At 48.3% G+C, this 13,894-nt stretch overlaps 1 protein-coding gene across 6 annotated transcripts in view; it reads right to left on the bottom strand.

Annotated features, from left to right (window-relative positions):
- Positions 1 to 13,894, bottom strand: part of stard13b (StAR related lipid transfer domain containing 13b) — a 52,590-nt gene that overhangs the window by 12,873 nt on the left and 25,823 nt on the right. The window contains exon 1 of one of the 6 annotated variants that reach the window (XM_076146168.1): positions 10,446 to 10,755. The exons of 4 other annotated variants lie outside the window; for them this stretch is intronic. In XM_076146168.1, the coding sequence (XP_076002283.1) occupies positions 10,446 to 10,608 (163 nt within the window). In that variant the 5' untranslated portion in view covers positions 10,609 to 10,755. Of the gene's footprint in view, positions 1 to 3,388; positions 3,494 to 10,445; positions 10,756 to 13,894 lie in introns of those variants that run through there. One more of the 6 variants, XM_076146171.1, reaches the window with a different exon arrangement.

The following is a 13,894-nucleotide window of genomic DNA, read 5'->3' on the forward strand; positions in this document are numbered from 1 at the left end:
TAAAGCTGAGACAGAGGCAGAATGACGCAGGTTATCCACTAGAGACACCTCAACAAACCACTTAGGGATAAATAAATGTTAGGCACAGCAGAGCTTTATGAGCGCTGCCAAACAAACCCGCCATTTACAAGAAATGACAGTGCGGATCCTTAGAAATGTCTCTCTCTCTCTCTCTCTCTCTCTCTCTCTCTCTCTCTCTCTCTGTCCCTCCCCCGCACCGCGCTGTCGCACAGACGGCCGCCGAGTGAATCAGCCAGACAAGCCGCACAAATATGTCAGTCAGAACGAAAACAATCCCCCGGTGGACTGCGAGCCAACATTGAGTTGGTCTGTATCATAAACACCTGGAGGGAGACGGACGAGCCTGTAAAGCGGAAACAAAGAGCGTCAGGCTGGTGGAGAGGCGTCGTCAGGAGGTGAGGCCGCCTTTCTTCTCCTTTATGATACTAATTGCCAACAGACACCCACACAGACACCCCCACACACACACACACACACACTCACTCACTCACTCACAGGCTTACTGTAGAAGTGAGACGAGACAGACAGCCGGGGGGGGAAGCACCCTGCCCCCCTCCTCGTCCTCGTCTACCCAAAACCACAACATCTGATGTCTCATGCTCAAAATAGCTCAACGTTTCCGTCTGTCTAACAGATCTCAATTGTGCTTATCGGACCGAAGAGGAACTGCAAAATACCAGTCGATAACAAAAGATGAATGCGGCCGACCGACAAGCCACTCGCTTGTAGATACAAGTCACGGATCTCTGAGGGGAAATGACGGCGATGCATGAGATGGATTAATACCGCAACGCCCTGTGTTGCTCAGCCAGTGTCGTGGGAAGAAAGACGCCCAATTTTCAGGGGTAGGTTTTTAAAGAAGGCGGCCCTACATGTTCCTCACAGTCCCAGTAGGCTTCATCCTCAGCACAATATGCCGTATCATCAGCATAACAGGAGTTTCCCCCCCTTTGCCGATATGACACACGTCTTCTAGATTCCCGTTACGGAATGTTGGCACAGCATGGAGGTGAATGGCGGTGATGAAGGAGATTATGTGTGTGCAGGTGAGTAACACTGGATCAAAGTTGAACCATGACGCAGTGATTGGCATATGAGCTGGCTGGGTAATTACAGAGGCTGTGCTGAATCAACCCGCCGACGTCCAGCCCCCTCATTTGATCCCGCGGGACACACGGCGGACGTGTCACTCTCCCGCTGACGGCATGGGGCGCGGGTTTGAAATGATCGGCTCGGGGCTTTTCGTTGCTAAGACACCGAAGCAAGATTTCCTCAAATACAAATGAGCTAGAAAATCCTGAGCCCGCTTTTGCCCTGTGGACTGCAGTGACCTGTGGAGAGGTCCTTTCACTGGACCACAGGTCTCCAGTCACCAGTGCTTATACAATGAGGACCTCAGTGCCTCCTGAAGGACCCGGGCTTTAGGACAAACACTGTGCCAGGCACGGAACAGCCGCTGCCAGGGAGGTATTAGCATTCTGAACGTATGTGGGTCAGAGTTTCTCCACATCCACGCTTTTATTCACCAAACGCCATTTCTTTACATTTCTCTCCCCCTTTTTTAGAGACAAAATGTAAACAGAAACCCTTCAAATCAAACTCTTACAGTATTCCTTCATGTATAAACGAGGTCTTGTTTAAGAAGCTTTCTATGTTTTTAATGAACTCCACCTCTGCCCCTGAAAGAATTGGGGGGCTACCTTTCATTTCAGAGCACACACACACACAACACACACACACAGCAAGAGCTTATTGATTCTGAGAGTAAATAACAGGACTGTGCGAGCTCGGAGGTGCTGTTGTTGACCGTTGCCAAAGCTTGCCGGGTCAAAAGTCATCTGGCCTGTGTTTTTCTCTAGAGGTCCTGTATTGAATTTAAACAAGGGCGGCACAGCTGTGGTAACACTCTCCTCCACCTCTGAGGGACACCCAGAGAGAAGCTCCTTTCATCTTCAGGGGTTACAACCCATCAACTCTCTCTCTGTCTCTCTGTCTCTACCTGTCTGCCTGTCTGCCTGTCTGTCTGTCTGTCTGTCTGTCTCCCTCTCTCAAGTCTGCCACTGACAGTAATCCATACACGCGTTTGCGTTCAAACACCTAGACGACCATCAGAATACCTTTGTTCCTTTACAGTACTTTGGTTAACAGTAATCTCATCAGACAGGAAGCCAAGGCTGATTCATGCCTGCCAGTAGAGACGGGGGTTTCTACTGTTAAAGCCACGTGGGATTAGCAGGAACTTGTAAACAGTTCTTCACAATGGAAAATCACTTAAAGTTGTTTCTAAAAGAAGCAATTATAGTCTATGTGGTCCGAGACTTCAAACGGCAGACGTGCAGAGAAGAGGAGAAACGATGGGAGGAAGGCGGTCTGAGTCTGAAGCTGGACTGAAACTGAGGGATTTACAAATTAACACCGACCCAAAGTGTAGAATGAGTCAGAGCCAGAGGAGGAATAAATGGGCTGTGATGTTTGAGCTGCGTGGCCTCGGAACAAGCCAGAGCTTCAAGGTTCAAACCATTAGCTCCTTTAGCCAATATCTCACATGCACTCAGTTTGGAGAAAATGTTCTAGCAACCACATGACAACTCCCAGCGGTCCCTTAGCAAAACAGCGCTAACCGAGGGGAAGGTTGGAACGCGCTCCAGCTTCACAGACAGGTGTTCTCCCGACCCCCCGGCCCCCCCGGCCCCCCTTCGGTCACACTACAGGACACTTCATCAACAGACGCTCTGAGACGAGTGTCCTTCACTACAAAAGGGGGACCTCTGATCCCAGACTTCTCAGATGGACGAGACAATTCACTTCTCCCCAGATCCCTCGCCACCGTTTTTACTGCCAGCGACTCGGAGCAGAGCAGAAATCAATCAGCGGGGCTTTCTGTGAAATACATACAGCAGTCACATCCAAACCACCGTGCACAAGCTAAACACTTCCAGACATTGGACTGCAGCCACGTTCCCACGCATGTTTAAGTGTTTAGACGACCGTCCTGCAGGGGTTTCAGACGGGATTTGCTCTCTCGGTTGATAAAAACATCAACTTTGGCTTTTGGAGATTTTCCTCCGGCACACATAGCTTAAACATGTCGTCACTTCTCTCTGGCTGCTCAGCTGAGGCTATTCACTGGATCCACAGACAGGTAAATAGATGACACACAGCAGGATGGATAACACAGCATCAAGCATCTATGATGAAATCAGCAGAGAGGTCATCGCCGCTACAATCACGTTCTTTTCCCCTTTTTATCTCTTGTTGCTTTTGGTGCCAGTTATATAAGTCCGCCTCTCAAAGGTAATAAAAGCTCGACGAATGAAACACAAACAGAGAGACAGCCGGTTGTGAGAGATAAGAAGCCGCGTCGTACCTGTGGGCATCTGTGCTGCCCTGAGTCCGGATGGAAGGCGTGAAGATAGAAAGGGAGAGTTGGACCTCGGTTAGTCCTGTCTGACTTTCCCTCAGCTGCGGTCTAAGTCCAACAACATCCCCTCTGGAGCTGTCCACTTCCCCCTCTCTCTTTCTCCTCCCTCTCCCTCTCTTATTCCCTCCCTCCCTCCGTCCCTCTCAGCGGGACTCTGATCTGGTCTGTCTCACTTGTCTCCTCTGCTCCCTCCTTCTCCTCGTCCCCTCATACCAGGCCTGCTACTGTGCAGCTGGGTCCTTCGCAGCTCAAGTGTCCCGCGTGGTTGTGTAGCGTTTTTAACTGTATCTTTAGACACAGCAACGTGTCCTGCATGTGTGTGTGTGTGTCCCGAAAGTCCATGCACGTCCTGATTTATGAAAAGCACAGTGGGCTGCGTGCCTCGCCATGTCATGCTGTTTTCCCACTCTTAATATACGGTTGTGTGGCTGTAATTCTTCTCTCCCTTTGATAGTCTATATAAACACTGTCATTTGGTTTTCCGTGAGCACTGTCGAACACAACCGAGGGGGGGGGGGGGGCTATGAACTACTGACAAACAGACCGCCAGCTGACCCAAAATCTCTGCTCCGACACGGAAAAGGAAGCGCCGGAGCATCATTAGCACGTGTTCCCCGAGTCCCGGCACCCATCAAGCGTGTCCTGATGAAAGGTTAGCGGTGGCTAATAAATGGAAAATTGCTGTAAACTAACGGATGATGGTTGGTGTGTAACCATGGTTTCCTAAGGCTAAGGGTGCAGAGTGAAGGGGTCGAGAAAAAACCCCCAGAAGAAGCTCTTGTGAAGTGGAGTCCCTGCAGAGCCGCGTTAGGTCCACCTCCCCTCTCATTTGGACAGGATCCCAGAGGGGACGACGCGGGACTCCCTCTTTCTCTGGGAATGGTCTCAGAAGAGAGTCAGAGGGTAGCGAGGGGGCCAATGTCAGAACAAGGGCCCCTACCGTGAGAAAGCCCCTTCGGGACCTCCACAATAAAAGCATGGAGCCATCCCTTGGGGGACGCCGTTGCTAATTAACAACATCAAAGCGAACGGGAGGCCACAAGACCTCAGGAGCGTCCTCACACTCGTGCAAACAGACGAGTGCGTGACGGTAATGATGATCCTGTCAGCATGTGTCGTTGTGTGTGACGCAACAAGCTCAACAACTGTGCCTGCTTCATGAGAGTGTCCACAGTCCGTTCCTCACGCATACACACACACACACAAACAGACACACACACACAGTGCCAGAACATTACATTCTGAGCCATTTTTCATGCGTGACCCTCAGTGACAGACTGTAGTCTCCCGGTCACCGCCTGTCTGAACGGCCCGTAAAGTGAAGGGGCAGCAGCTGGATGAACGTCTCCAACTGTCGAGTAATGTGCATTTCTACCACAGGAGGGCGACCAAGCATTGACCCCTGGATAGGGGAAACGTGAGCAGCACAAGGACACTAAACACTTTATGAAACCATGAATAAGCTTTACATTATGAGAAACACTGAAACTTGGATTTGGAGCTGATTTCTCTCTCTCTCTCTCTCTCTCTCTCTCTCTCCCACACACACACACACAGAAGGAAAGCAAAAGTGTTATAATATCTGCTGTAGGTCTTAACAACAGGCCAGCTCCCCCACGCTGTCCTGCAGATAATCCTCACAACACTCGGGGCTCGATTCAGTGCGTCACATAATGTCTTTGTGTGCCGTTCATTTTGTTGACCGCATGTTAATACGGTTTTCCAGTGAATTAGCATTTTCTTTCCTCTGTGGAATGTCAAAGGCAAAGTTTTCCAGCGTGCCGGTTAATATGTGACTTTCCGTTCCTGTTACAGTGCAGCAGAGGCATTTGTTCAATCTCCACTTAGTGAATGATTAGCCCCGGCCCATGTGGCAGCTGTCAGCTACTCGCCGGAGGAATTACATGAGGGCTTTTTCACGGGGGGGAGACGTGAGCCCGGCCTGCCCTCTCCAGGCAGAAATGGGGATCTGCATTAAGAGCTTTGTGAATGTGACCTTTATTTACACGGGGCTGGATTGAGTCGGTTTGTTAGGAGATTCTTGAATCATTCACTGGTTCTTTATCAGCAGGGAGGGAGATTACTAACGGCGACGCGCCACATGCTGTTACAATTTGGCTGCAGAAACACACAGGCTGGGGGAACAGTGGAAGTAAAGTGCCACCCACTCAGGAGACTATTTGCTCTCCTCCCCTGTGGATCTGTGGGCTAGATATCAACATATGGGCTGCGATCTGAAGATGTTTGGATTGTTCCATTTAGATTTAGGTGGATAGAAGCTTTTGCCCGGACAAAATGTGTCTGATTCTAATGAGATACTGGCCAGAGAGGAAACTATAATAAACATGGGGACTATCTCTATTAAAGATCTGTCAGAGCACATTCTCCTTTATACTTTACTGTGACCCAACCTTTTATCAACTTTGATCAAAATTTGCAACAGTTCAGTTCATAACGTTGCAGTCAAGTTACTTAAAAACAAACATAGAAACAAACCAAGAGATGTGTGGGAAAGCAAAACCTTCTCCTTCTTCTAAAGTGAAATGATCTAGAGTTTGAATAATCTTAAGTCAATTCTAACAAGTCAGGATATGAGAATGATCACAGTGTTTGATTATAAAGAGAGATGATTCACAACTAACATGAATATCCAGCTTTGCCTCTTTAGCAGACATTTAGTTGGCGACTCTTCTTATGATCATAAACATATTTGCTAACAAACAGCACATAATCACGGCAAGAAGGTAAGAGGAACAAGTCAACATCAAAACTTTAATCTCTAATTAAAAGTGTGTGTGTGTACTGTAAGTGCAGTGACACTGCAGCCAATTACCGCAGACAAAATTGCTTTTTGGTGGGCGTCCGGATAATTTCTGAGCCTTTAAAGGCCTCCAGGACGCAAACAAAATCTGCATGACAAACACAAACACTGAGGCGCTTCATGAATAAAAGATCATCTCAGCTCCGTGTGCACTAAGTAAACAGTGTGTAGGCCTGCGTCCTTACTTCTCATCAAACCTCCATTTGAATCAAGGCCCTGTTATATTTGTTTCACATGCAGATGATCTGAGGAGCCACACGTTGGAGCAAAGCGCCAATGAATAATTCAGAGCTTGTTTTTTTTGGTTTGTTGCAGAGAGCGGCGTCTAACTAGATCCCACACCTCAGAGAGCCTTTTACCGTTACCGCTCCTGAAAGGACTCAACGACTCGCCACTTCACAACACAAACCCACTTCAGGCTGCTTTTCTAACAATCGGCCCTTCCAGTCGTCAGAGGAGAACACTGGTAGGAGGGTAAAGCTTGTTCTCTTCAGCCAGCTGGAGTGTTTTCTGTACTGTTAGAGCACTTTCTGCTGCAGGGTCTACATCATCAGCTTTAGTTAGACTTTACAGGAGGATTTAACATCGCAACTTTACTCTTTTAGTTGTGATTTCAACAATTTGATGGCAAACTCAGCCTGCTTGATACTGGAGAATATAAGAATATATCACTGATTCATTTGATAGGGAAAATACATATGTTGCTGATTCACTCACAAAAATGGATTTTAGACAAAATACTATATTTTTGTCAAATGGAAGGAGCCATCACATTTGTACAGTAAAGCACTCTGACAAAGATAAAGAGGTTAAAAAGCTTTAACACACTTAATATCCACTATTATAAATAATTACACAATGATAAATAGTTAACATGTCAATACAACAAAAATATATTAAAGGTGAATTTGGAAATACAAGCTCAAACATGGATGAAGCCAAAAGTGTTGAGTTCAATCTGCCGTCAGTCTGCAGGAAAGCGGGCCTGTGTTGTATAAACACGCTGATACGAGCCAATAGGAAAAACAAATGTGTCTGACAGCACGTTACCTGAAGGACAAAGGCCTTTCAGACATGACAGCCACATAAAAGACACGCTGTGGAACTGCAGGAGACACACACACACACGTTCATTCATTGACGAGCACACAGCTGCCACGCAATAACTTGTGTCATTTGACAAGAGGCGAGCGGCGTCCTCGGCCATGTCAGAATGCACTAATGGACTTTCCAGAGCAGAGAGCGGAGCCCGCCGGCTGAGCCAAGGTCAAGAAGCCACGGAGAAGAGCCAGAGACAGGTCACGCTGGACAGAGTGTCTTTTCCAAAACACAACAGCCGTCCACAACGACACAAAACAGCCACAGTCCCAGGGAGCGAGCCTTTAGTCACGCAGCAGACGCACTCAGGCCAGGCCGGGTTTCCACCATGAGCAAGTTTCCAAGACTTTTCCATGGATAAAGTGAAGCACTTCCACTACCTAAGAATATGATTCCTTCGTAATGTTTCTCTGTTCAGTCTGGTTACCACAACAAACCTGCTTGCTGCTGTGGAAAAGAGTGGAAGTCCAACGTCTAACAGAAAGAAAATGTTACCTGAGATGCATTCTAATGCCATGAGTCTTAGTATGATTCCTGGATGTTTCCTATCAATGGCCTGTTTCAATTGCACCTCTTCACATCTCATCATAGTCTACTTCTAGTAATAGAGATTCCTAGAAACCATTCAAAGACAGAAACAGCCACAAGCTGAAGATATTACCGCAGCAAAGAGTTGGTAAAATATGATTTAAATACAACAATCTGTGAGGAAGGAGAGAAAACCAGAGAATCTCGCTGGAATTTCCTTCTCGGTGGCGGCACGAAGGCCCAGACGAGGCCGTAGGTGTAAGAAATGTGTGAATCCAGAGCGTTTGAATGCATTCAGCACGTGTGAGGGCCTAAAGCGGACACATGCGCCCAGCGTCGGCGAGGAAACATTCCTCTTTTTGACGCTTGAGTAGCGGCAGCAGATGCAGAAATCCTGAGAATCTGGGCTCCAGATGGGCCGAGCAAGGAAGGAGAGAGGGAGAGAGGGAGAGAGAGAGAGAGAGAGAGAGAGAGAGAGAGAGAGAGAGAGATTATGGGAGCGGAGGAACTCGGGGAATTAACTCATTCAAAATGTCTCACTGGGAATGAATAATTAGAATCTTGATAATCAATTCATATCAGTAAATAATTAAGTAAAAATGTGAAACGTTAACTGTCAACAACTTACAATGTGTTGATGAATCAATCAATTGTCGATTATGAAAATAAAGGATTAACCCTCTAATCGTCTCTGTATCTTCAGTCAAATTTATGGAAAACACACACACACACACACACACACACACAAAGCCCCGGTGGCGCTAAAATGCCATCAAATCGGAAACATGACTAAGACCCCATAGGCTTCCCTGGAATTTGGGGTGAAACAATACGTGAGTGACGCTGCCCATGACCGCGGCCCCGCTCACTTTCAGCCTGCTGTGTCAACAGGCCGGCCAGCTGGAATGCAGGAGCCACAGGGACGCACAGAGAAAGCTTGCAGCCAGACGCTTCAACTACTACCTCGCCGCCAGTGGCCATTTCACGCAGGTATTCATCACACGGGGCCCGGGCGGCAGAGAGGGAGAAAGGAAATCAAACTCACACCAGGATCCACGCTGCTCCTCTGAGCAAAGAGAAGGAATTTGAAAGTGAAAATTGCTCAATTATGGCATTAAAAACGACTACTTTGGCTAAAAATAGATCAGATTTCTCAAAACTCTCCACTTTAGCCCGACAAACTGATCACATAATATCTATTCATACATATTTCCTTTAATAACTATCATTACTGGTGGTTAGTTCACTTCATAGCTTCTATTTACTACATTTTAGACCTTTGATATCTGTATTTAATGAACAGTAGGGAACATTTCTGAGCCAACACTTAATCTTTAACACATCTCCAAACCGACTAACTTTAGCAGCTTCTCAGCACGTTCTGTTCCAACTCTATTATTAACTCTTATTTTTAAACTGGTGTGACATCCCAGCGTTTTTCATTTGTGTTGATAGTAAATGTGGATGACAGTCACACTTATCCAGCATTAAACAGAGCTACAGTGAATTCCATCGTGGCTTTTAACCTTTCATCTATTTCTAACTTGCACATATTTTCCGTCCTTGTCACATTTGACTCAAATTGTGGGTTTGCGGTCAGAGCAGACATCTGTAATCTGAAAAGACGAGCCGGGGCTACATGACTCCACACGCCTGGAGCCATCACGGCATCAAGATCCCCCCACCCCCCCTGAAAACAAGAGCTCCCCCTCCTACACGCAGCCTCCGACGGCATCGTGACACACCGAGACAACAAGCGGGAGCCTTCATCCTTCATGTGGCCCTAAAACACACAGACGTGCCTGTGTGATGCGTTTAGGTGACTCAGGCGTGGGACTGTGACTGAGAGGAGAGATATGCTGTCGGCTGGAGATTCTTCCTCCATGAAAAAAAAAAACGGTTGTGTTATGACACGCGGTCAGCCCTTGATCCGGCCTCACACCTGCCGGAGGGAGAGGAGGAGGAGGGCGGGGCTTGGTGGAGCTTTATCTTCTGTATTGTCATGCGTGCCTCGCCCCCCCCACCTCCCTCCCTCCTGCCCCTCCTCCTCCTCCCTCTCTCCAGACAGACCCCACAACATCTCAAGGTAAAGACCTGAGGAAAGCAGAGAACGAGTCCAGGGATTATCTCATATCTGGTGTTTACACTCTGGGCTTTCCTCTTGTTACATAACCGATTAGCTTTACACTTATCAATATTTGTACTTCTCATTTAACGCAAATCACTCACTCGTCCAATCTGACACCCAGGACTAGTTCCTGTCTAAAGGTCACGTCTGACTGTGTTTACAGCTCCAGCTTATTTCTCTGACATTTCACCCTTGTGTGTGTGTGTGTGTGTGTGTGTGTGATCTGACGTTTCATAAAGGCATCAGCTGATCCTTAACCTGTATTGTTTCTCCAGCCCCTCCTGCATCCATACTCTCACACTCCTCATGCGTCACACGTTGTTTACTTCATGTTTTGGCTACCAAACGTCACAAACAGCACATCAGCTTTGTTTCATACCCAAACACAGAGCACAGTTTGGAATGTCATCCCCGGCCGCCTACCCTACCTCCAGCAATCCTCTTGAGCAGCTGCTGCCTGGCGATGATCCTGCCCAGCCTGTACCCGGAGCGTCGGCGGCGGTGATCCATCCTCAGGTAGATATCCTGAGTTTCTGGGGTCATGCTGCCCAGACATTCGTTGCCTGGCGACTCTGGGAGCTCCTTAAACATGACTACAGCGCCCAAACCCCAAACAAGCCCCTCACTACTGGACTGGTACACACTCCCTCTCTCTCTCTCACTCAGTCACACACACACACACTCTGCCACCAACTGCAAAACTTCACACACAGACGCAAAGAGCCTAAAGTGAGCTGCGAGGGGACAGAGGAGCTGTGCTGAGGGGGAGGAGTGCCGGCGCTCTACCTCTGGCTGTCACGTGACTGCGCCGGGGCCAATGGGAAGGCGGGAGCGCCGGGGGAGCACAGCCCACCTTGTAAGAGCTGAATCCAGTGTCTGTGTGAGCGCTCGTCAGCTTCCCCCTGCTCCTCTGGAGGGAAATATAAATACCAATGGAATGCCTGTGAGCTGAGTAAGGAGAGCGGCAGTGGGAGTAGAGGGGTGTGGGAGGGCTTGCAAAAATAGTGGATTTCGGGGCCCAGCCCAGCTCCAGAACAACTCTCCCGCTGTTGCCGGCCACACAGGTGCCAAGTTTACAGGGCGAGAGCGAGTGTGTGCCTTTTAGGGTGGAAAGGCTAGGCGGCGTAAAGAGACAGAGAGGGAGACGTTGTTCTCAGCAGCTTGGAGAATGCAAATGTCCGCTCCCCCACCCCCATCTCGCTCTCATGTAACCCCCCTTCTGCTTCCAGCCACAGGAAGGCCTCACAGCAGGCCTCCGTCAGACAAACTTAAAGCCTGAATACGTATATGAGCGAGCGAGCGAGCGAGATCCTCCTACGCACCAAGAGAGAGAGAGAGAGAGAGAGAGAGAGTGGGTGAGAAAGAGAGAGAGAGAGAGTGTGGGTGAGGGGGGGCGACTACAGATCCTCAGTGTCTGAAGCAGGAAAAAACACCACCGTCTTCAAACTCCATCCATCTCAGCTGTTTTCCAAGCACGGAACAACAATCTTCTCACACCTGAAATAGTGAGCGGGGGTCCACATCCGGACAAACAGAACCCCACCCAACCAATCCAGGGCCGGGGGGGTGGGGTTGGGGGTTTTGGGGGGGCCTGGCCCGCTCTCCTTGTGACTGTCGTGGTCTCTCTGCATACAAGCCTCGCCTGTGTTTTATGAGCGTGGCGCCATACATGTGAATAGAGCACAAACGGGCACGCAACCAAGTTAAACACAGCCCCTGTCTGTTCCTCGCTCACTTTCTGGCAAAATCCAGCCCGAGCTTAAGCCCACAAAGGCCACAATTCAGCAGCACACTTCAGAGCTCCTCTGCAGTTTCATAAACCCCTCCCGGGTTTAATGGTCCGCCCCACACCCTGAGCTCCAGCTAGTCTGAGGCGGAATGGTTGCTTATTTAAAAAGGCGGTAAGTGACGGTGTGACGTCATGAAGCTGATTTAAAGGGCGTGACTCCTTCTGTACACACCTGTGTGCACAGACGGAGCAGAGGGATCAGCATCATTGGAAGAGACAGATGTTAGAAATGAGTGACGTGACGCGATGTGAGCCCCTTCCCTCACTTTCATCCTTCCTCCTCCTCCTCCTCCTCCTCCCCGTCTAGACGAAGACATTTGCTGAGCGCATCATACGTATCACATTGCAGAATCAATCAACCGCTGCTATGCAACATAATAATGTATGAGGTTAGGGGTGTGTTTGTGTGTGTTTGTGTGTGTGTGTGTGTGTGCGGCCCTGATTCAAATGCCTCAGCCGGATTGTGAAAGAGCCACCAGTTATCCAGTGTGTGTGTGTGTGTGTTCCCCTGGTGTCCTTGTGTTTAACTCTGAGCTGCATGCCACAGAGAAATGGCGGTGGTGTGTCCTAGGTGGGAGTGTTGTGTGTCAGGCGCTGTGACTCCGGCTCTTATCAAACTTGTTCCAACACGCCTCCGTCTGGCTTTCGGGAGCTCAACTACTATACAGCACAGCAGAAGGAATCCAGACTCACATTACACACAAACACACACACACACACACACACCCACACAAACACATACCGAGGCTGCGTGGGATGACAACACACTCGACAGAGAGAGGAGGAGAATCATTCTACGGCTGTTCTAATATCTGTGTAGATGTAAATATGCATGGAAAGTATTTAGTCAGGGCGGCGAAGTGGAGGCGTGTCGCTCGCTCTGCAGGTGTGATTACAGACGAGACTCTGATTCTGAACATGGCCCAGGCTGGAGACGACGGTCAGATCCGTCCTGAGGCACCTGAGTGGTGTTTAGGTTTTTGATGCGTTGTTATTCAGCAGCAGACACGTCTAATCTGGAGCGGACAGATTCTACCTCAGCAGCCAACGCATGTCTGACTTCTTCTTCCTCTTCTTCTTCTTCCTCTCAAACCTGCAGGCATCCAGAGCTGAACCTGATCTGCTTCTGACCTGCATATTAAGTTCTTAGTAGTATGTATAGAAAATATTATAGCTATAAAAATGAGCTGAAAGGATGAAGAAGATCTGCAATAACACTCATTTTGCAAACTACCCAGGAAAATTTGAAAACATTTAATTGCTGCTAATGCTGTAATAAATACATTTTGTCATTTATGTCTGTAGAAGATGCAAACACACTTGCCGACGGACGCATATGTGCATACATGTGTGAAGGCAACATGTTTATCTTCCTGTAAGAACAGAGCTGCTTTTACTGGCAGGGCCGTCCTGTAGCTTGTAATCACATTACTGTCACGCCTGTAATAACTGGAGGGGACGTCCTTACTGCCAATACTGTAATAACACACACACACATACACTCACACACACACACACACACACACACACACTTTTTCCGTCCTCAACTGGTCACTGAGCCGTTTCATTTGCACGTCCACATCTTATTTCATGCAAACTGCTAAGTCGTTATTCCATTATGATGCAATGTAAAAGTCAACAAAATCATTAGATCACCAAATGTTTCCCTGACAAACAAGTTGAACATTGCTGATGAGTCAAGTTTCACTGTGAAATACGAAGAATTTCCCATCAGCCTGCAGTTTCACTTCTGCTCCTGTAAACAGTGGTATAAAAAGCTTTCCCTCTTTCTATTTTAATCATTAACCCCTCACTGAACTGACCCGCCATGACGCTTTCATGTTAACCTGCATCAACCGTTCCTCTTGTCACACCGGAGAAGACAAAGCTCATATCGCAACGTGAGATCCATGCCGTCGCTCTGTTCCTCTCAAACCTGAGGCCCGTCACAGGAGCCAGCCAAGTCCCCATCACAGCTTTAATGTGCACAAAAGATTTGATCTATATCTCTCCCCGACAGCTGCCATCCATCACTGCTTGGCTGCAAACAGGTCGCCATCTGTGATTTGACACACACGCATTTCCTCG

Source organism: Genypterus blacodes, unplaced genomic scaffold (assembly GCF_046128005.1).
Source record: "Genypterus blacodes isolate CSIRO-AG114 ecotype Tasmania unplaced genomic scaffold, CSIRO-AGI_Gbla_v1 ptg000032l_1, whole genome shotgun sequence".
Lineage (NCBI taxonomy): Eukaryota > Metazoa > Chordata > Actinopteri > Ophidiiformes > Ophidiidae > Genypterus > Genypterus blacodes.